A 24,136-nucleotide genomic window follows, 5' to 3' on the forward strand; every position below is an offset into this window, starting at 1 on the left:
ACCTCTGTAGGGCCCTCTATAGGGCCCTCTAACCATGACCCCAGTGCCACATCTCCATGGCTCACTGAACACCCCCAGGGATGGTGACCCCATCACTTCCCTCTTCCAATGATGGATATGGGGAAACTGTTTTAAGAAATGCCACAACAGCCGATCCACGCTGCTTGGATGTCAGCACCGTATCACCGAGCGGCACCTACAGCCCCAAAAACGTACCCAGAGCAACCACGGCAACTTCATTTCCCCTACAACCTCAAAACACTTCTGATTTTGGGGGGAAAAAAAGCTAAGAAGGAGCAAATGGAACCACGTGACGTGGCCCCAACACCGGGCAGCCCCCAGCTTCCGCTCTGTGGGGTCACGAGTAGGAGCCAGAACAAGAACAGATGACTCCCATTCCAAAGAACCAACAGAACAAACTCTGAGGTGGATTTAAGGGTGGGTGTAAAGCTGAAAAAACCGTAGCACGCAATGGGGAGGAGAACCCCTCCCTGAAAGCTGCCCCACACCCACACATCGGACCCAAACTGGAGAGGGAGATGTTGGCTACCTGTAGTGGAGGAGTTGCCCTTCCGCGTTGTAATCTCGATATATGTCGCATTCTTTCTCAAACACTCCAGAGGGTGACGAACTGCAACACAATAATGGGGAGAGTGGGTTACAGGGGGTCCTCATCCACATCCCCTTCGTTTTGGGGTCGGTGGAGCCCATCTGCAGAGACGGGTTCCATAGGTCTGGGCTCTGAGCTTGGGCTCAGATCCCATCGCTGGGAGCGAGCTTGGTGACGTCCATTGGGTGTTTGGTGGAGGATGGGATGAAATGGGATGGGATAAATTTGGATAGAATGGGATTGGATGGGACAGGATTAGGATTAGGATAGGATAGGATGGGATGGGATGGGATGGGATGGGATGGGATGGGATGGGATGGGATGGGATGGGATGGGATGGGATGGGATGGGATGGGATGGGATGGGATGGGATGGGATGGGATGCAATGAGACAGGGTGGGACGGGATAAAATTGAATAGAATGCAATGGGATAGGACTGGAATAGGAAAGGATTAGGATTAGGATTAGGATTAGGATTAGGATAGGATAGGATGGGATAGGATGGGATAAAATTGAATAGAATGTAATGGGATAGAACTGGAATAGGAAAGGATTGAAAATAGGTATTGAAATTGGGATTATGATAGGATAGGATGGGATGGGATAAAACTGGATAGAATGCAGTGGAACAGAACAGAATAGGATAGGATTGTACTGGAATGGAAAGGATAGGACTGGAAAGGAATAGGATAGAATAGAATACAATAGGATTTAATTAAATTTAGGTAGATTTAATTCAATCAGGAGGACCCTACAAAGTCCACTGAGTCCAACCATATGAACGACCCCTCCACAACTGTGGTCTCCACCTTCACATCCCACTCTGCCAGTGCTCCATTCTCCCTCACTCATGAAGGAGGCTGGAATGACCCTAACCATCTCACAACTCTGTGCTGTCCTCACAGCACAGCCCTCTGTTGGCATTCTGCATCAACCCTGCATTTCCCATCCCTTCTCCTCCTCAGGGACAGGTAACAGCCACTTCATGTCCCTTCATTTTTGGTCAAAACCTGGTGCATAAAGGAGATGCTCTTCAATGGTTGGATCTTGACACCAACCATACGCAGAAAAAAGGGGTCATGGTTATCCAACAGCATTTTCCCACTCTCTCTGGACACCCATAATAACTCTGTTGCTCCAATGGGTGATGCCAACACAGGTCAGTGTATTACGGCCCCCATGGCATGATGTGCAATGATCTCTTGCTACCAAAACACACATTCCATCTGTGCCAGAACGTGGCAGAAACAGCAAACATCTGGAGGCAGAACTTCCTTCCATGAAGTTTCCTGAGCTACCACATCCAACCCCCTGTGCGCATGTTAATAAAATTCAGATCAGATAGTGGAGGAAGAAAACAAACCTTCCTAATAGGATAGACCTCAAGATGAGGTTTGGGGGTGTGGTTGGGAGAGAGTGAATTCTTGGGAAGCTTTCACAGTGCCTGGAATTATGGAAACGGGTGGGAGAAGACATCAAGAAAGGTTTCCTCTGGGTGAGTTCTTCAATGGTGAAGGCAAGGAACATCTCAAGTTGGAAGGGACCTACAAAGATCATCAAGTCCAACTCCCGAAGAACAGGAAAAGTCTGACCCTTGGAAGGGGTGGGAAGTGAAGCGGAGTACAGGGAAAACCCTCAGAGCAAATCCAAAAGTATCTTCTGGATACCTGCAACATCAAATGGTCTTCCGGATACCTACAATATCCCATCACCTTTTGGTACCTACAACATCTGATTGTCTTTGGATTACCTACAATATTCCATGGTCTTTTGGGTACGTACAACATGCAATTGTCTTTTGGGTACCTACAATATTCCATGGTCTTTTCAGTGTCTACAAAATCTAATTGTCTTTGAGGTACTTACAGTAATCTTCTGTATACCTAAAAAAATCTGATGGTCTTTTGGACACCTACAATATCCCATGGTCTTTTGGGTACCTACAATATCTTGACTGCCTTTGGGTTACCTACAATATTAAATGATCTTTTGGGTACCTAAAAAATCTGATTGTCTTTGTGGTACCTACAACATCCGATGGTCTTTTTGGCTGCCTAAAAATATGATTCTCTTTTGGGTGTCTACAATATCCAACTATCTTTGGGGTACCTACAATATCCCATGGTGTTTTGAGTACCTACAATCGCAGCAATCAGCTCTTCCCAATAAAGCTAAAGCTCATGGAAGTCAAACAGTGAAGTTTTGTTTTGTCTGAGATAAATGGGAGAGGTTCTGTAGAGCCACGTTTGGCTCCGGGTGTTGCAGTTGCCATGTTTGAAGTGCACACGTGTGACTGGGACCCATCTCCATGGATACAAAAGTCTACACGCACTCTGGGAGAGGTGAACATCAGGAGGAGGTAAACACCTGAGGAGGAGAGCAGCCAGGGAGGTACATGTATGGGGAAAAGCACATCTGGGGAGGGAGTACATGTCATGGTTTTATGATTTTTGGTACTGGTATTTCACATCATAACATCATGTAGTGCATTTAGAGTTAAAGAGTTAATGTTCCAGCTCCGTGGATCATCGATAGTTCCAGGTATGCCTGTCTCAGAAGAGAAGAAGAACTCCATTCCCCAGAGGACTTTGCGATGCTTTGTGTTCTTACGTGTTTACGCTCAGAGGGAAAGATAAAAACTGTCTGCGGTCACGGGACACTCTCTTTCCTTGGGGATCGACTCAGCAGTGGGCGCTCGTTGCCGTCCGCCTTCAGCGTTAGCGTAAGGCCTTCGATTTATCGGACACTCTCTCTTGCTCATTTTATTTGATTTATTAGCTTTAATTCCAATTATATTGTATTATATTGTGTTATTTTGCTTTCCGATATCTTATTTAGTAAATTAGCTTTCCTCCTCAGATCGTTGCCGCTGTTTTGTTTCTAGGCTCATCTCCCTTTTCTCTTTTCCCTTTCCCCCTTCCCCTTTCCTGGGGCGTGGGTCCGTGGGTCCCCCGCACCAATCGTCACGGAACCGAGCCGAACCTGCCCGTAAACCGTTGACAGTACATCTGGAGGAGTTATACATCTGGGGAGGAGAGAATCTTAGGAGATGCACATCTGAAGGAGCACATCTGGGGAGGAGCACATCTGAGGGAGCTGAGCATCTGGGGAGAACATCTAGGGGGAGGCACACAACATCTGGGGGAGCTGCAAGTCTGAAGAAACACATCTGGGGGAGCTGCACACCTGGAGGTGCCTCTCATCCCTTCCCACTCTGCTCAGTGACAGCAGTGTTTGCAGCGTAGAATCTCACGAGGGAAATGTCACTGGTTTAAAAACCCACATGGCAGAGCCACGGGCAGCTCTGCATACAGCACCAACTCACAGAATAATAACAAAAATCTAACCTAATATTTCATTTTTTCCTTCTTTTCCCCCACTTCTCGAAACAGGAGGGGCCACTGTTCCTCACCAGCTCTGCTCTTATTTATAAACACAGGGAAAGTGGTGAGACCGAAATAGCACAGCTCGGCGGCCAGGCCAGGAATAGAACTGAAATCCCAGCCCTAATCCTCTGCCCTGAGCACCACACGCTTAATTACAGCTCCTAATAAAGGGGAGAAGATGGTTTTCTTTGCGGTTATGTAAACGGAGCTTTGGGTCTGACGCTCTCTGTACGCAGCTCGTTGCGTTCAGCAAAGATCTGCCAAATCCCCAATAATTCAAGGAAATAATATGAAAAGGAGACATACGATATGGACAGAGCGCTTTGCTCCTCGTTTCACCTTCCCCAATTTTGGGTTAGAAATGTCAGATCTGAGGATTTTTCCATCAATAGTTGAGGGTAAATCTTGGGATGACTTCAGCCGTCCATTGGCAGCCAAAGGCATCTCCTTACCCACAGCCCACAGCAGAATGGCTGAGGCCATGAATTTCTTGCAGAAAGGTCACCAGAACTGTAAATAATAGCCCAGAATTTCTGCTGGGAAGAGCTCTGCATTTGATGAGCACCAAGATAAACCTGATATTGAGATCCCATAGATCTCCAAGCAGCTGCAGGGCAGGGTGAGCATGTGACCAAGCAGTGTTGGGTCAAAACCAATAGAACCACCCCTACAGCCCCAACACAACCATTCCCTACAACCCCAACATCCATCCATAACCAAAAACCATCATCTTTAGAACATCAACATCCATCAGTAACCCAACACAACCATCCCTACAACCCCAGCATCCACCCATAACCCAACATAAGCATCTCTAGAATGCCAACATCCACCCATAACCCAACACAACCATCTCTAGAACCCCAGGGCATCCATCCAAAACCCAACATAATCATCCTTAGAATATCAACATCCATCCATAACCCAACACAGCTACTCCTAGAACCCTAACACCCATCCACGACCCAACACAACCATCTCTAGAACCCCAACTTCCATCCAAAACCCAACATAATCACCCTTAGAACATCAATACCCATCCATAACCGAACTCAACCATCCCTACAACCCCAACACCCATCCATAACCCAACATAACCATCCCTAGAACCCCCAAATCGATCCACAACCCAATCCTAGAACCCCAACATCCATCTACAACCCAACACAACCACCCTTAGAACCCCAGTTCACAGGAACCATCCCAAACCCCTCCTTGCTGCAGAACTTTGCTCTCCTGCAGCACTGGCCAACAACACCCAACCTCACGCTGTGCCACCCGCTCTCACCTTTCCGTTTCCTCCTTCACCGCAGCGTACGGGGCCGACTGCCGGCTCGACCTTGTTGTCTCGGCCGCTTTCTCATTGCCCTCCAGCTCCTGCTCCAGTGAGGAGCTGGTGCTGCCCTCCCTGCTGACATTGCTGCTCCGTCCGGGGCTGTTCTCGGTGGACGCTCGCGGCGATTCCGTGTTCTGCTTCAGGGTCTGCAGTTTGGCCAAAGGGATGATGTCGCAGTTCTGCGGGCGGTGCCAGACCGTGCGCTGCGTGGTGGCATTGTAGTAGTAGAAGCGCGAGGTGTTGGGGTCAAAAAGCTCCCACCATTGGTTCTCATTGGTACGCTTGATGCGCACGCCGGCCGGCGGGTCCCACACGCACTCCCCCGTGATCAGGTTGGCATACATGCGCTCCCGGGTCCGAGGTTCGATGATTTCCACCCATTCCAGCCTGGAGGGGAACAGGAACGGAGGGAGGAAGGGGTCAGTGTGATCTGGAGAGGAGTTTTCTTGGTGCCACCACACCTCTGGATCATAGAACTGCAGAACTGTAGCGGGGCTGGATGGGACCTCTGGAGAACCCCCAGTCCCACTTCACCTAAAGCAGCTCCCTGCAGCAGGAACCAGGTGAGGTTGAGCATCTACAAAGAAGGAGACTTCCCAACCTCTGGGCAGCCTCCAGCACCCTCACAGCACAGTTCACATGGAACTTTCTGGATTCCAGTTTGTTCCATGGTACATTCCACTTCTGTGGCACAGCCCAGCTCTGCAGTGCATCCCACCTCCACTGCACAACCCATCTCCATAGGATATTCCATCTCCAGCACAAATTCCAGCTCTGGTCCATTTCCCATCTCCATAGGACATCCCACATCCATAAGACATTCCACCTCCATAGGACATCCCTTCTTTATAAGACATCCCAACTTCACAGGCAATCCCATCTCTGCCCCATATTACCAACCCCAACCCATCCCCACTGTGTCCTTAAAAAGAACCACGGAATCACTAGGGTTGGAGAAGGCCCCCAAAATTCCCAACCCACACCCACCGTGCCCCTAAATATATATATATATAACCTTTATATATATATATGTATTTTAAATATATTAGTATATACTGTATTTTTGCCAGTGTTTTGCAGAGAGGGCTGCAGAGGGCTCTATGGGGAGAAAGGTTTTGGGGCAAAACAGCTCCAAATTGGAATCTTCCATCATCGTCTGCTTTCCTACTTATCAGGCCATTGGCTCTCCCCATTTATAACGACATCGTTCTCTCATTTATAGGGTTCCCCCATCCAGAGAGGCACTGACTTCCATTTATAAGGATATTCTTCTTCTGTTTATAGGGGCATCGCTCTCCCACTCATAGAAACGTTGACTCTCCCATTTATAGGGATGCTTCTCTCCCCTTAATAGGGATGTTCCTCTCCCATTTATAGGGACATTCTGCTCCCATTTATAGGGGCACTGTTCTTCCACTCTTAAGGATACTGCTCTCCCATTTTTAAGGATATTCCTCTCCTGTTTATGGGGCTGTCGCTCTCCTGTACAAAGAGATGTTGACTCTCCCATTTATAGGGGCACTGCTCTATCATTCATAAAGCTGTTGGCTCTCCCATTTATAGGGATGTTGGCTCTCCCACTTAGAGGGATGCTCCCCTCCTGTTTATAGGGGCCCTGCTCTCCCATTCAGCTCAGCCCTCTGAACATAAGCAGTAAACCTCAGAACTCCCAACGTTTTGTCCACCTCTGGTCCCTCGAGCGCTCAGAGACTGCTCCCCACCCCCTCTACTTTATGTAGAGCCACTTCCAACCGATGCAGAGAGAAAGGACAAAGAACCATGGGAAATAAAACCAGAAAGCAAAGTTCCAGGTATTACGTGTTCATTTAAGGAAGGATGAAAAGCACAGAGCTGAGAGTTAAGGACGTGAGTGGGGTCAACATCGCTGCGGGATCCAGGCAGCACCCAGGCTGCAAACACCTTTGGGATGTCTCACCAAACTTAACCACCACCTGACCGATGGGACTCCCACCACCAAACTGCGTCCATCAGTGCCATAAAAACCCCATATGGAACACTTCACACATTGGCTCTGAGGGAAATTTTGTGTTCCCGCTGAGCGCGGCACAGCGAGACCTGAACCCAACTGCTCGCCTACAGATTTTGGGGACAGTTTGTACAAAGAAGAGTGCTCGAGGCGTTCTCTGAGCTACGGGCACTGATCCCATCTCCTCCATCTCCACACAACTGCTGATGAGCTCCTGCCCTGGGAGATCTTTCTGAGGCCATAAATAGAGCGATCAAGGAGAAGCGAGGGATGAGATGGAGCTGTTGCCCCCAGGCTCGCTGGGCTGACTCTGCATCTCCCTCTGGGCTCTCTTTCTGGTAATAAATGGAACAAAAAGATTTTTCAGGGAGAAACAGAGCTTCAGTTCCGCCCACGGAAGCGCTCAGGGAGGGAAGCGCTGCAAGACGGAGCCTATAAATAACTCTGAGTTGCACAACAACCACCGACTGTGCTCAGAAATAAGAATCTCATCATCCCTCTAAAGCCACGGCAGCACACGGCCTTGGTGACACCGGTCAGTGATGGGACGCGGTAGGACAGGACGATGGTTGGACTCTGTGGTCCCAAAGGTCTTTCCCAATGTAGATCACCCCTTTCTTACATTGAAGAGGATCTTTTCCAACCTCAAGCACTACGTGGTACCATCATTCAGATCACCCCACAGTTCCATCATTCTGAGTCTTTTCCAACCATGGTTCCACGACACTAAGAGGGTCTTTATCCCGTGATTCCATCATTCTCAAAGAGTCTTCTCAAAACCAGATTACCCCATGCATCCATCATTCTGAAAGGGTCTTCTCCAACCTACAGCACTCCACGGTACCATCATTCTAAGAGAGTTTTCACCCCATGTCTCCATGATTCTAAGACAGTCTTTTCCAACCCAGACCAACCATGGTTCCCTGATCTAAGAGGGTCATCTCCAACCCAGATCACCCCAAGATTCCAGGATGGTCTCTTCCAACTTAGTGCACCCCATCATTCCATGATTCTAAGAGGGTCTTTACCCCACGGTCTCATCATTCTAAGATGATCACTTCCAACCCAGATCACCCCATGGTTTCATGAGCTAAGAGGATCTTTACCCCAATGGTTCCATCATTCTAAGAGGGTCTTCTCCAACCCAGATCACCCCATGGCTCCATGATTTAAGATATTCCTCTCCAACCTGGATCACCCCACGGTTCCATGGTTCCAAACAGATCTTTTCCAACCCAGGTTACTCTCTGTCTCTAAGAGCTTTGAGGTTTCTTTTTTCTTCCTCCTTGAAGGCATCTCGAGCCCCTTCCCGAGCAGCTTGCAGCACACCCAGACAACTCCTTTCCTCCTCAAAACCCAACTACAGCTCCAGCACGCACACAAAACCCCCAAAAAGTCATTTGAAGGGAACAGGGCAGCTGTGAAAGGAAAGTAAGACAGAGTGGATTTGCATCTCAGAGGTGATTTGCAATCTAAATGGCACACCCCGAGCAATTCTGGTCCTCATGGAATCGGGGCCGTGCCATGGCTGCGGGCCTGGCATGCAGCGGGGTTTTGCATAGGGCTGAGCCTCCCGGCTCTCTGCCAGCTCCTTCTCTTCCTGGCGAGCTGAAGGAATAGATATCCTGATAACCTGGAATGCTGCTTTTAAATATTAATCTTACCATCGCTATGGGAACAGCAGAGAGTTTGCATAAGCCTCCGCCGATTGACAAAAGGACTGCTCCAGCAACAAAAGGGCCGGGACAAATGAAATTAGGCTTCCTGAGCCACGGGGAGGGTCTGAGGAAGGAGTCTGGGGAATGCACGAGCAGCACAGCTAAGTACCAGCTCTGCTGTTAACACTGTTACATGTGCCAGCATGGCAATGGGATCACATCTCCCTCCACTGAGACAAAAAGGGACCAAACATGCCACCTCGTCCCCGTCGCGCGGTGTTGGGATGTTCTCCAACATTCTCTCCTAGGACTGACATTCTCCAACACTGAATCCTCTTGGGGTGCCCGTACCGAACCATGCGGCCACCATTCCCTCCTTCTACCAGGAATCAAAGCCCCCAAAATAGGAATCAAAGCCCATTGGATGTGGGAATGGGACGCACCACTGGGTTGACATCAAGATCCCACCTCGCACATCCAGAAGAGTTGGAGCCTCCTCAACGCCAGCCTCCATGCATGTAGATACCACATGCACGGGTAGGAAGATGGAGCAGTTACTCTGCGTTTCTCCTTTCTCTGTTCCCATAGAAACTGAACTAACATGGAGATGGTGAAGAAAAATTAAAGCTTCCATAGAGGAACCCAACAGGAATTGGTGCGAGTTGGGTGTGGGCTGGTGGATAAATAGGGGGAGAAGAAAGCAACTAGAAATAAAGCCATCGGAGGAAGACTGAGTTCCAACAGGGGGTGTTCCCGCATTGAAGTCTTTGCTGGGGATAAAAGGGAAGTAATGAGCTGTGCTAAACGGAGGTGTCAGGGTAAAAATAAAGCTTGAACACTTCATGAAATGAGCAGCACTGAGATGGTTTCCAGCACTGAGTTCTCCATGCTGTGCTGGAGCCCAACGGGATCCTGGAGGGATCCATCATAGTCATGGGACCCCTTCCCTAGCCAAGCATTGGGAAAGGCCAAAACCATGACACACAGGATTTGGGGACGGCCAGGATGGGACAGAAAGTGACGAACAGGACCTAAGAATGGCCAAGAAGGGAACGAAGAGGAACACAGCCAACACCATAGCCCAGTTCCATGGAATCAGAGACTGGGGCTGAGAACCAGAGCAGTTCAAGGAGGATGAGTGCTGGGGTAGTTCACCAGTTCAAAGCTCAGCTGCTTTGCCCCATGCATTTGCTCCTTCCTGGAGCAGTTTCTACAAACTTGAAGCCACGAGTTGATGACTTTGGCACTGTGGCTCCTGGCGTAGAGGACATAGCTCACACACAAATCCCTTTCAAAGGACAGCTTCCAAAGAGGAGATGATGGCTGTGATCTCCTCCCCTCTTATCAGCATGCACACTCGACGGATGCTCCCAATCCCAACTTGACAGTGCGAGACTGAGCTGGGCATTATCTCCTTTCAACTTCCCCCTCCTAGAAGGCAGATAATGAGGAGGCGGAGATGAATCAAGAGTCTGCTCAAAAGCACAGCGACCGCAGGCTCCTCAAAGCAGCTCAGCCTTTTAGCTGGAGGCTTATGGGAGCTTCAATCAGTCGGTGCTAATGAGCTCCGCAATCGCTGGCTTCTTCCAGCCAAGTGGGAGAGGTCAAGGTCTGGAGGATATCGACTTCTTGCAAGTTTTGCTGATAGGAAGCAGAATGTTGGGTGGGTGCGGGGGGACAGAGCCTCTTGGTCCCAGTGCCTCTTGTCCTGCTGCTGGGCACCACTGCTAAAAGCCTGGCTCCATCCTCTCCTACATCCCCACAGGGATTTATGGCCGTGGGTGGGATCTCCTCAATCTTCTCACATAGGAGATGCTCTGAGTCCCTGAAGGATCTTGGTGATCTTCCAGTGGACTCTTTCCATTCATCCACGTCTCTCAACCCAATGAGGTGTCCCTTTCCATTCATCACAAACCTCCACCCCAGGCAGATCCTCCTCCAGTCAGCCAAAAAACTTGTGCTTCCCCCCCCTCACTGATGCCTGAATTGTCACAGATGCATATGGCTTGGGGTGGAAGGATCCTTAAAAGATCGCAGGGCCATAGAACGGTTGGGTTGGGAGGGTCCTCAAAGATTATAGAGCTATAGGTTAGGTTGAAAGGGTCCTTAAAGATCTTAGGGAAACTGGTTTGGTTGGGTGGGTCCTGAAAGATCACAGAGCTTTAGGATAGGTTGGAAGAATCCTTAAAGACTTTAGAGCCACGCAATGGTTCGGCTGGGAGGGCCTTTAAAGATAGGTTGGAAGGGTCCTTAAAGATCACAGAGCCACTGAATGGTTTAGTTGGGTGGGTCCTTGAAGATCATAGAGCTTTAGGTTAGGTTGGGAGGGTGCTTAACGATTAAAGAACAATGGGATAGGTTGCAAGGGTCCCTAAAGATTACAGAACCACTGAACCTTAAAATGGTTGGGTTGGAAGGGACCCCAAAGCCCACCCAGCCCAAGGCTCCATCCAGCATAGCTCCCTCAACGTTCTTTGCAGGAGATAAGCTTCATCCTCCCAAGCATCAATCATTTTTGGGGTGGGATGGTCCCACTTCAGGATGGTGCCTTCATAGGCGATCCATCCTCACACCATCTGCATCAGCTCAAATCAAGTCTGGACATCAGCACCACTTCGGTGCCAGTGTTGTGCCCACAAACCTGAATTTTTGGGGCTGAAGTTTCTATAAAAGTCAACTGAGCAAAGATTCCCCAACTTGCCAACTCTGGCCTTAATGCTTCTTAAAAAAACATTGTATTTTGCTTCTCCAACTGAAATCTTCAGAGGAAAGATGATTAATGTGTTATTAATAGTAATAATCCCTCGGCAACACTGGAAGTGTGAAAAACGGAGCAGAACGCTTTGAACTTTCAGCTCTTTGCCAAAAGCCTGCGAACAAGCGGCGACCTGCAGCAAAACACATCAAAAACCACCACGGATTGGAGCGGAAGAGAGAAACTTCCCCATCTTCCCCAAAATCTCTGCTAAAAGGGAATAGTCCAAACCTCAGCAGCCCCCGTTTCCATGCCCAGAGCTGGAAAATGAGCACATCAAACAGATAATGCCAAGCTCCCACCTGGCACTGCCTATAAAAACCTTAGTGCTCCATTACCCATGCAACACAAGGACGGTGTGTCTAAGCTGCTCTGCTTAGCATCGTGACGTGAGATAATAAAAAGTTCTTCATTCTTTTAGGGGGAAAAGAGAAAAAAAATAGCTTTTTTTTTTGGTCACGAGAAACCTCATTTCCACTGAGAGATTTCAGTCCTGGAGCACTAAGGGTTCATTGGCAGCATGAAGACAAATGAAGTAGAGAATGGACAAAGCAAACCCAAGAGTGGTTGGGACCAAGTTACGTGCGTTGGAAAGGAAAGGATATGGCAACCCAAGAGTGGTGACAACAGGATACACGAGGAATACTCAAGGACTGTAGAAGGAATACACAAGGAATATAGAAGGAATATGCCAGAAATAGGCAAGAAATACTCAAGGGAGTACAGTAAGCAGGGAATAGGAAAGGAATGCACATGAAATATGCATGGAATGTGCAAGAGATATGCAGGGGGTACGCACAAAATATGCATGAAATACACCAGAAATAAGAAAGGTAGAAGAAATACACAAGGAATCCCACAAGAAATATGCAAGGATACGCAAGGATATTCAGGAATACACAGGAATTTTAAGGCTATGCAATAAAACGCATAAACAAGCAATATGCAAGAAATAGAAAGGCATACACAAGGATATGCAAGAAATAGATAAAAATAGGTAAGAAATACAAAGAAATACACAAGGATATGCAAGAGTAAGCAAGGAATATGCAGTGAACACCCAAAGAATGAGCAGGGAATAAAAAAGGAATACATGTGGAATACACACGGAATATGCAAGAGATATGCAAGGAACGCACACAAAATATGCATGAAATATGCAAGAAATACTCATGAAAGATGTAAGAAATAGACAAGGAATCTGCAAGAGAAACACATGCGAGGAACACACAAGAAGCACGCCGGTGATACGCAGGGAATCCCGGCACCGGGGCCGATCCCTGTGGTGCAGCTGCTGCCCTGGCCCCGCGGTGAGGACAAATGCAGGCAGCTGTCCCACCGGGTGACATGCAAAATAAAGGAAGGCCCGTGCTGGAGCACAACCAATACGTTGGGCTGTTGTCAATCACTGTGACAGCACAGCAGGGTGTGAAATCTGCCACTCAGTCTGCCTGCGGGACGGGAAAGGGAGCTCAGCGAGTGGCCTTTCCCTGCCTTTCCCCCACATCTTTCCTTCAGCAGTGACATGGGTGCCAAGATGCAGAAGGCTCTGAGCCACCAGGTTGGGTTGGAGAGCACTGAAGTCAAGGGCAACTGGGCAAAGCCAATGGCAACTGGGCAAAGACAATGACAATTGGACAAAGACAATGGCAATTGGGCAAAGACAATGGCAAATGGGCAAAGCCAACAGCAATTGGGCAAAGCAAATGGCAAATGGGCAAAGCCAACAGCAACTGGGCAAAGCCAATGGCAAATGGGCAAAGCCAACAGTAATTGGGCAAAGCCAACGGTGGTTTGTGTTCTTGCTCAATGCAGGAATCCGATTTGTTGTTTCTGATCGGGGAAAATAGGATTGTGTACAATGCATATAGGGTCAGTGGATCGATTTAGAGCAAGATCATCCTGTTTGGAAGAGAAATGGTATTGAAAAAGCAGGGTGGTGCTTCCAGACTTCCCTTGGGTGAGACAACAAAGCCAACGCTCATGAGCAGTACCAGGCAAAGTCGGGTGGGAATTGCATTTTCCCCAGATTTAGGGGCAAAGCAGCTGACTGTAAGGAGGAACTGACCAGTTGCACGACAGGCCTAAATAACCTGGAAGAAATGAATGACAGAGATAAGAGTGATGTTTTTTTTTTGCAGTCTGGGAATACAAATGGAGCGGCAACAAAGAAAAGAAGGATGCTAATAAAGAAAGCGAGGATGACAATGGACACTTCACCAAAAGGGCCATTTTTCTAACCAGCATCACATCAATGTGATGAACCGAAGTGTTTTCCTGCTTCACCAGCCCCGTGGAACTCAGAAAAGGAAAGCTGCTCAGGTTGCCAACCCCGCAGTGAAGCACGTAACCCACCCACAGCCACCAGGCAGCTGTGCAGCATCTGCTGCCCCAGCCCCTGTGCTGGCAGTGGCTCTGGATTCCTGGGGCTCTGCTGTCACAGCCGTGGGCAGCACAATGTGATGAGGGAGGGGGACGTGGGGACGTCCCCACACTGCCCCAAATCTGACAGATGAAGGCGTGAAAGAGAAATACAAACCCTAGTGTGTTCGTGTGCAAGTTACCTTGGCTGGGGTAAGGTCGGGTAGAAAAGGAAGAAAGACGTTTTTGGAAAATCGGGTGCATCTTCCAAGAAATAGCATAGGTAAATAAGTAAAGACCCAAAGGGCAGTGTCAGTGCTCTCCTGTAGCTCACAGTTATCCGCCAAGATGGGAGACGGAAAGCTTTCGACGTCAATCCTGTGCCACGTTTCTCTGTTTGATGATATTTTAAGCTGGAAATGATTTCTAAGGCCTCTCCCCCCACCCTCCCCTGGGTACAGGTGTCCTTGTAATGAGCCTTCATCAGTCCAACCCTGCAATCTCCACAGGTGGAATCCTGAAAACACCGTGAAGGGGCATCCCAGCCTCATGGATTAACACTATTCTTCAGAACCGAAGAAATGGAGATCCCTCTGTGGTGCAGCAGTGCACTGCTCCTCACCCTGGGAAGAACATGGCTCTGTCCCCATTATCACCCCACCAGGGAGGTGAGGACGGTGCTCAGATCCCCTCTTTGGGGATGAAGGAACACAGCTCTTGCTGAACACTTCCATTAGTGCAATGCTCTCGGTGAAGACGTGGCCCCATCTGCTCCCGGCGACAATGACTCAGCGCTGGGACCACGATCCTGGAATTATGGCTGCAGCAGCACCTGTTGCACCACTACAAAAATGTCATTTGGGGCATTTCCAGCGCAGGTGGGTTCAGTTTGTTTTCCCCTTCTTTCTCCAGTGCTGAAGACAGGAACTGGAAGGCCGAGGGGAGAAGGCTTGCCATGGGCACTGTCTTTGAGGACTAATTGTGACAGGACACAAGGGAATGGTTCTATGCTAAAAGAGGTCCCTTCCAACTCAACCCATTTTATGGTTCTATGATCTTCAAGGTCTCTTCCAACCCAACCATTCCCTGGATCTATGATCTAGGACCTTTGCAACCCAACCCACTCCATGGTTCCATTAAGAACCTCTCCAACCCAAAATTCCCTAGCTCTACAATTTTTAAGGACCTTTGCAACCCAACCCATTCCATTGTTCTATGAAGGACCTCTTCAACCCAACCATTCCCTAGCTCTATGATCTTTAAGGACCTTTGCAACCCAACCCACACCATGGTTCCATTAAGAACCCTTCCAACCTAACCATTCCCTGGCTCTGTGATCTTTGAGGACCTCTCCAACCCAACCATTCCCTGGCTCTATGATCTTTAAGGACCTTTCCCATGCAACCATGCCACGGCTCTATGACCTTTAAGCACCTTTCCCATGCAATCATTCCTTTGCTTTATAATCCCTAAGGACCTTTCCAACCCAACCACGGTTCTGTAATGCTTACATGAGAGCACATGAATGTCAGAGCAGCTGTTTCTGGAAATTCTGCATTCCTCCTGCACAGAATGGTGCCCCAGACACTTTGGAGGACTCACTGCTTTATTTCCCACCAGAGAATAGCACCGAAACTGACACTGCATCCCACTCCCCGGGCTCTGAAGGCGGACTGCGTGCTGCCACACCGCTGTGCTATTCGTCACTAGCCACACAGACACAGTGTGAGCAGCTCGTTTTTGTTCCTCCTCCTCCTGCAAATTCCAGGAGAGCTCAAAGAAATAGATGCAAAAACCACAGGGCTTTTTCATGCAGCTGGAGCCATTCAGGGCTGTGAGCACAATGCCAGCTCTGCTCACTGCCGGGCACCTTTGGAGGTCACATAAATGCCTTCTCCACACCACATGGGAGCCAGAAAAATGAGAGCTGCAGCCACGAGTGGTCCCCTGTTATTGCACCTCCCATGCTTGCTCCTGCTCTTGGCTTGGTCCCCACGGGTGGCTGACATCGCTGCAGAACATTGCTTTCCTCTCAGAGGGGATCTGCCATGCTCCCTAAGCAGCCCCAATCCGAAAAGAAGGATGAAAATGCAACAAAAACGCGCTGCAGCCTTCAAGATGGATGTTTTTGAAATACAAAACCCTGATTTGTCACGGAGAGGTGACAGATAAGCAGGGCCCCATGGCAGGGCTCGTTATCACACAAGCGATTTGAGTTAACAATGTTTAATTACTTTAATCCACTTAACAATGGGTTTTACTCAAACGAGCCTGATGGATTGACTGCTCCAATAGCACTCCCTGAGCTGAACAATGCTGGAATCCCTGGTCTTTAACCCTCATCACTGGGTTTGTAGAATCACAGAGCCATTATGATTGGAAGATCATCAGGTCCATCCATCAACCCCTCCCACCATGCCCACTAACCATATCCACCGGTGTCACAGGAACAAAAGTGGTGGAAGTTGGGGGTTCTTTGAAGTCCCCCCCCGTTCCAGCAGAGCTGTGCCCAGCGTCATGCTCAGGTGGGGCTGGAGATCCCCAAGAGCAACACTCAGTTCAATGCTCCATCACCCACACAACCTTCTCATTGCTCTAAGTGCTTGGAGAAGGCTTTGTGGGAACCTGGGAACCCTTACTGAGAACTACAGGGTCTTCACCCAAACTCCATCTGCTGTGATTTGGTGCCAGGGTTATTCATAGAATTGTAGACCCAATGAATAGTTGGGTTGGAATAGTCCTCAAAGATTATATAGTCATAGAATGGTTGGGTTGGAAGGGTCCTCAAAGATTATGAAGCCTTTAAATAGTTGGGTTGGAAGGGTCCTCGAAGATCATAAAGCCAAAGAATGGTTGAGTGGGAAGGGTCCTCAAAGATTATAGGTTCATAGGTTCATAAGGTTGGAAAGGACCTACAAGATCACCTAGTCCAACCATCCTCCTATCACTATCCCTATCCAACTACTAAATCAAATCCCTATAGAACCAAAGAACCATGGAACGGTTGGGTTGGAAGTGACCTTCAGTGGCAATCAGCCTTCTCAGAGATTAATTGGGTTAAGCTGCATTCCCAGCACTGATTACCCATATGGATGCTGAGTGGTGAGCCCTGTAGGTGAGGAACCTCTCAGGACCTCCTACTGCAGGTTGCCAACAACTTTCACCCTCTGCTCTGTATTAAGATGTAATCATTTCAGAGGTGACCTTTCTGCAATAAATTGTGCTCCACAGCTCCAGGTGGGCCATGAAGATCTGCAGCAAGATGAAAAAAAAACCCATCACAACTGCCAAAGCCACAGCCTTCTCATGTGCATTTAACTCTTGAGGAATCACAGAGCGGAGGGACACTTCAAATGGATCTTAAGGACTCAGTGTGAACATCACATAGATGGAATTTTCTGTTTGGAAATAATCCTGTTTCCCTTTGGCACGTTTCTCAGCCCTCCCACAGGAAGCAGCTCACCCCTTCTCCTCAATCCCCATGCCTCCCCCTCTGGTCATCGTGCTCAATTTTCAGCCAGTGCTGCTGTTTTGGTGTGCAAGCTGACCCTCCTCACAGCTCTACGACTGCAGGAGCAAATCTACAGGCAGGTGGTGACATCCAGACACCTCGTTCCCTGTCTGTAACCCCTCCCCAAAAATCCAACCAGGTGGTAGAATTGCTCTGCATAAAGAGTGACACTTATCCATACCGCAATCACAGAACCATTAAAATTGGAAAAGACTTCCAGGATGGGTTGGTGGTTGGACCCCATGCCCACTAAACCACGTCCCTAAATGACGACTACGGCACGGTATTGTTGAAACTCATGAGCTGCACAAAGAGCTCCCAGACAAGCAGAGCCACGCCCGGCACAAATCCCAAGGGGAAGCAGTGTAACAAAAGCTGAAGGGGTCTTTAATTGTACTACAAAAATGACCACATCCAACCACCTCCATCGCCACAGAACACAACCACAGAAGGTGGTTGCTTAAATGATGGGGAAAAAAACAACCCAAATGGGTTGCACAGGAATACGAATTAGTACTAAGAAAGGTTTCCAAGTGCTGAATGCTCAAAACCCTCCATGTATTGCCCACATGGAGCAGAAGTTTGGGTCATCTGACCTGAATGGTTTGGGGTTTGGAGAAGGAAAGTGAGGTTATACTCTTTAGGTAACAGGGGGTGAAGAAGATGCACAAGAAGGAAACACCAAGGGAAAGGAACAGCAGAACCATGAATCGCAGAATATTCTGAGTCAGAAGGGACCCACGGGGAATCACACAGTTCGACTCCCAGCCCCACACAAGACCACCCAAACCCTACGTCTGAGAGTGGTGCCCAAATGCCCCTCGAACTCCGCCAACTCTGGGATGTGCCCACTGCTTAACACCACAGGTGTGCCCAGAAAGAGGAAAACAGCATTCCATCTGTAATCCCATCACGGTTGGAAAAGACCTCCAAGATCCTCAAGTACAACCCCAAGCCACCCCCACTATGCTCACTAAAGACCTCTTTTCTTGGTGGTTTGTCACCACACATGGAAAGCAGAGAACCTGGGTGTGCTCACATCCCCGTGGGATCCACCACTGTTTTTTCTGTGGCCTTGCAATGGGGACACAAAGAGGTCTTTTGCATGTGAAGTCCCACGATGAGTGGGGATTTTTTCTTTTTGCTATTTTTAGAGTGGGAACGCAAAGCAAAGTGGGCACAAGTGACTGCAGAGCAGCGTTTTTATGGAAATATAGCTAAGGTGAGCTATCCTGGGGAACAAACAAGCCTCCAAGTAGTAGAACACCCTTCAAGGAGTCGTCTGGGGTGTTTTTCTTTTTAGGTTTTATCTCTCTCTGGTTGGGTACCACTTGTGTAAGAGTAGCAGTAATTCCTGGAAGATGACAGCAGAACACAGAGGGAGGTGAAGCGGACAGATGTGGTTCCCACTCCTGTGAATGCAACGAAACTAGAGAAGATGCCCACTACCACTGCACTAAGTACACTGGAATACACCTATTAAGAGGTCTCAGCATGTTCTGAGGCAGTACCAACACGTCTTCCTGTTCTCACGTGGCTTTCCTGCCACGTAGAGCTCTGTCCGACACCGCTTCCTACAGAGCTTGAGGTTATCAGGGCACTTCAGCTCACCCACATGATGCCAGATCTGACCCCAAACCCTTCCGCAGTCAGTACACCCCAAGAGGAAAGAGAAGACCCCAAGAGGAAAGAGAATACCAAGCACTGGGTTCTCCCAACTCTGCTGCATCAATTGCCAACCCTCCCAGTAAGGGCGATGGAGCACAGGACCCCAAAGAGGTTGTAGGGTCTTCTCCTTTGAGATCTCCAAACCCATCTGGACATGGTCATGGGCAACCTGGTCTTGATGGCCCTGCTGGAGCAGGGATGGACCCAATGATCCTTTCAAACCATTTTGTGATCCCGTCCCTCATGTCCTGAAACAAAGCTACAATACGGCACATCGCCATACCCAGGACCAGAGCGAAGTCGGCCTTGTTACTACCGACACTATAGGAGAAGAAACTGGGTTAAACCACATCCCAGAGGAACACAGCCAGCAGCTGCCAGAGGAATGAATGCTTTTAAATGTCGGAAACTGAAAAGCTGAAATTTATCTCACTCTGAAAGAGTAACATCGGCCCTCAATCTTCCACGATGTCAACTTCGAAGCGGGAATACTGTAGCTGAAGGGCTTCTTCTTCCTGCTTGACCTTTCAATCCATTATCACAATGTCAAGTGTTACCTGGATGTCCTGATGCCCCTCGTTTCTGAGGTGACCTATCCCTACACTTATTCGCCACGAGACACCTGATTTTTTCATTAAGCTTTACCTTCTGCTTCCATTTCCTGAAGAACACCAGCATGAACTATACTCAAAGGAGGCTGAACTCACCAGGTACATCCTTTGCATCAATTATCAGCCCACGCTGTGGTTAGGAACGAGTTCCAGACACGTTGGAAGCCACAAAGCTCGCTGCTCATCAGCAGTTTCTCCCTCTGCCACACTGATCTCCTGACTCAGTATCTAATTGATAACTCTGTCCTATCATTTTCCCCTTCTTCATCACCGCTGTAATTACCACGGCTATTTCTCTTCCCCGTCAGGCTGCCTTTAATTGCTGCAGCCTTCTCTTTCAAAGCTTTAAGAATGTCTTCCTGCTCGTGCTGCCCCAGTGAAAACCCACCCAACCCATTGCTCATTGGCTTTGGCCAATGAACGCCACCAACCCGTGACCACCCACTCCTCCACAGCCCCACCAGTCCCCAAGGCCAGGGAACAAATTCCCAGTGGCATAATTAACCCACCATGCAGATATCCCAAGGATAGCGAGGCGCCTCTGGCACATCCTCAGGGAGGAGGATGGGGTGGGTGGCATCCCCGGCGCCAGTTCCCACGTCAGGAGCAGATCAGCGCACGCTCCTTTAGGACGTTCCCCCACCCAAGCGACCGCCGTTTGCTCCCAACCTCGTTGGATTCCCTATCTCAATGACTGTCCCTACGGAATGAGTTGGAACTCATACGGTCAATACAGCTGCACCCAACGTCCCGAGGGATTTTCATTATATTATCATTACACTTCACCCGCCCCAAAGCTCCCATCGGGGAATAGGGGCGGAGGCAGTGTTTTTCTGGCTCCCAGCCCCACCCATGGGACTAATTAATATCTCTTAAGCACCACACCCCTAATTACAATAGACTAAGCGAGCACAAAAGCTCTTTGGTCTCAAAAGTTTTGACTCGTATATTTATTCCCCCCCCTATGAATTTACATCCTGCGGCATGCCCATTAAACCCACGTTTTTAATTACAGCATCAAAAAAACTTCTTGATTAGAGTACAAAAAAAAAAAAAAAGAAAAAAAAAGAGCTCATTCCCCAAGCTCGGCAGCTCAGAGGAAAAAAGGTTTCTGACACAAGCAGGGTGGTACTGCATTCCAGATGACAACATGCACCAGGGACTGGGCACGGCAGGGACGGGCCAAGAGCTGGACCTCATGAACTTGGAGGTCTTCTCCAACCTCAATAATTTTATGGGTGGGCATGGTGGGGATGGGCTGGCATGATGATCTTGGAGGGCTCTTCCTACCTCAGTAATTCCATAGTCCGAGGAGTGAGCATGGTGGGGATGGGTTGACACTGGAATTGATGATCTTAAAGGTCTCAACCAACCTTAATGATTCTATAGCCCTAGGAGTGGGCATGGTGGGAACAGGCTGGCGTTGGGCTTGATCTTGGAGGGCTCTTCCAACCTTACTAATTCCACAATCCTAGGAGTGGGGATGGGCTGGTGTTGGGCTTGATGACCTTAGAGGTCTTGACCAACCTTAACGATTCTGACACGAGAGGGAAGATCACCCTATTAATCAGGATAAATGAGAGCAGAGCACACTGAGTCACACTGGGTAGGATGAGGGTTGGCTGGGGCTGTGCAGATCACGCGTGCCGCACTCTGGCACCATCCGGCGTGCACCGGGTTTGTTCTGAGCACTGTCTGCACGGGGAACAGAGGCTGCAGTGTTCCCTGCAGCCCTCTGAGCACTTGCATGCAGCCACAGCAGGATGGAAAACAGCAATTAAGAGCGAGTCTGTCCCCCTGCCAACAAACCCTTGCTCTCAATAGCCCTCAACCATCACTCAGTCGTTGTATGGAAGGGTGGGTCACGCGGGCACACAGAGTAGCATGCGGCGCTCTGTTACTTTGCTGCAAGCACAAAACCCGGAGCCAGAAGCAGAGGAAAACACTGCAGGAGCCCTCTGAAAGCACAGGGTCAGCAGCAGCAGCAAACAACATGTGGTCTGCAAGAGCTGAAGCAAAGCCCCGGAGCTTTTAGGGCGGCCTCGGAGTTGTCTCCTCTTCCTTAGGGCTTCATTAGTTGGGCTACTAAAGGCAAGGGCTGCTCCAAAAGACAAGGGGTTGTGCTTTTTTTTGGTGGAATTTTTATTTCCCCACATAAAATTTGCCATCTACTCATTTGCAAGCCTTTTGATAACATGCCCAGTGCAAGAACATGAACAATAAGCCCCAAACACAGCAATTATCAGCAGGAGGAGAGCTGCTGGTGTACTTACAGAGCCCTAATCCCCATGATTTAAGACCTGCCTGAGATCCACCTGATTTCAGGAAGAAGAAAAATAAAAAGGAAATTAAAAAAGGGGGAGCTTGACCTTACTGTGCATTAGGTTTGAACTCACAGCTGTAGCAGATGGCTTGCAAAGGGGATGGAGAAACGTGGTCTGATCACAAAAGGAAGAGAAAAACAACCTGACACCAGCAGGGTCAGGAAGGGGAATGGTTTGAAGATAAAAGAGGGGATGTTAGGAGGAAATTTTTCACTTAGAGGGTGGTAAGGCTGAGAGAAACTGCAGGTACCCCATCCCTGGAGGTGCTCAAGGCCAGGCTGGAGGGGGTTTGGGCAACCTGATCCAATGGTGGCATCCAGCACATGGCAGGAGCGTGGCTGGGGGGCTTGGGGTCCCTTCCAACTCAACCATTCCACAGCTCCATAACCTTTAAGGACCTTCCTAACACAACCAATCCATAGCTCTATGATCTTTGAGGACCCTTCCAACCCAACCCATCCTCTGGTTCTGTGATCCTTAAAGATCCTTCCAAAATGCCCTCAGCTTTTGGAAAGACTTGGATGGCCACAGCACAACGAACATAGAATGTGAGCTTGAAACCCTAAATGTGTAATACATGGGGCAAGTGGCCAGAGTTTGGCACTGTACAATGAATTTTTCACGCCTCACAACAATTTACATTGAGTAGTTTACTATTAAAATGAAATTATAATAGGGATTTGGAACGTAATGTTTCTCCCCACAAGAAGTGCCTATTTTATGAATGTGTTAGACCCTGCTGAAATAATCTTATATTTTCAAGCCAGATGCACACAGAGGGTACTTACAACCACCACCGCCCAGTGATAGCACAACCAGTTCAATTCTTCATAGAATCACAAAATCCTTTGGGTTGGAATGGACCTCAAAATCCATCCAGTTCCAACCCTAATACCACGGGCTCATTTGGGGGCACGTGTCCTCCTAACAGGAAGCACCTGGAGGCATTTCAACTGCTCCCCATGCAAGGAGGTGAGTTTGTCTCATTCTATGCAGCCCCAGCTTGCCCACCCCTTCCACACCTCAGTTGCCCACCCCCTCCATATCTTGGCTCACATCTCAGATCCTGCAGCTCCTCCTGCAGAATTCAAGAACGCCTCAGCTACTGTGCCAGGTTTTGTGGAGATTTAATTTAATTGGGCTTTGCTTAGGCCAGACGACTTCTTATCGCTTGAGGACGAGTGCTGAGCTAACACTGGGAAGCCCTGTTTGTGCTTCCAGCCCTATCTCCATCCCACCATGCGGCCCTGAATAATGTCTCTGCCTCCCAAACTGCACAACTGGGAGAGCGCTGACCTACTTGGCAGCAGCACCAAGAGCCCGCACTCTTTTTTTTTTCCTTCCCTTTTTAATGATTTAAGACAACTCAAATGTGAGGCTCTAGGGAGAAGGGAATTCCACAAAGTCATTAACGGGGCGCCGGGGGGACAGCTTGCGAGCCAGTGATCAGCACTGCTCCTGTAAGCCTAAATCCCTCCACCAATTTGCCAGGAGCCTCATCACACAAATTTTTACGTCAGGCTTTGACAGCTGACAGATTGACGCCTGTAGGCAAGGAGAGGGCTCCCAAAGAAAGGAATTAATGCAACCGGCAGCAAAAGGGATGGATCTCAGCTAGCCAACGAGGCACGAGTGACAGCAAAAGTGGATGCCTGTCTTCTCAGCTCTAGGCCTCTCACCCTTGGCTTATACACCCCAAGTTGAAGCATTGAGATGCTTCCAAGAATGCTTCAAGTGCAATAAACACAGTTCATTCCTTGATGCAGCCACCACAAAATAGGGCTGCACAGAGGAGAGCCCTAGGGTGAGAAAAGGGAGAGAAACCCGAAGGTTGTTCCTCCTTTCCAAGCACGGCTGGAAAAAAAGCATCACAGAGAGAGAGAAGGTGTGAATCAACAATCACAGCATCATCTAGGCTGAAAAAAAAA

The 24,136-nt window shown here is 48.9% G+C and overlaps 2 protein-coding genes across 4 annotated transcripts in view; one reads left to right on the plus strand and one right to left on the minus strand.

The window, feature by feature from the left end:
- ARHGAP39 (Rho GTPase activating protein 39) overlaps positions 1-24,136 on the minus strand; it is a 74,635-nt gene that overhangs the window by 14,863 nt on the left and 35,636 nt on the right. For both annotated transcript variants that reach the window (XM_065753222.1, XM_065753221.1), the window contains exons 2-3: positions 5,286-5,720; positions 551-631 (exon numbers count right to left, since the gene is read on the minus strand). In XM_065753222.1, coding sequence (XP_065609294.1) covers positions 551-631; positions 5,286-5,720 — 516 coding nt within the window. The remainder of the gene's footprint in view (positions 1-550; positions 632-5,285; positions 5,721-24,136) is intronic.
- Positions 1-24,136, plus strand: part of GFUS (GDP-L-fucose synthase) — a 237,290-nt gene that overhangs the window by 9,969 nt on the left and 203,185 nt on the right. The window lies entirely within an intron of this gene.

This window comes from Cyrtonyx montezumae, unplaced genomic scaffold (assembly GCF_038088225.1).
Source record: "Cyrtonyx montezumae isolate F1298 unplaced genomic scaffold, pur_monq_1.0 scaffold_8, whole genome shotgun sequence".
Lineage (NCBI taxonomy): Eukaryota > Metazoa > Chordata > Aves > Galliformes > Odontophoridae > Cyrtonyx > Cyrtonyx montezumae.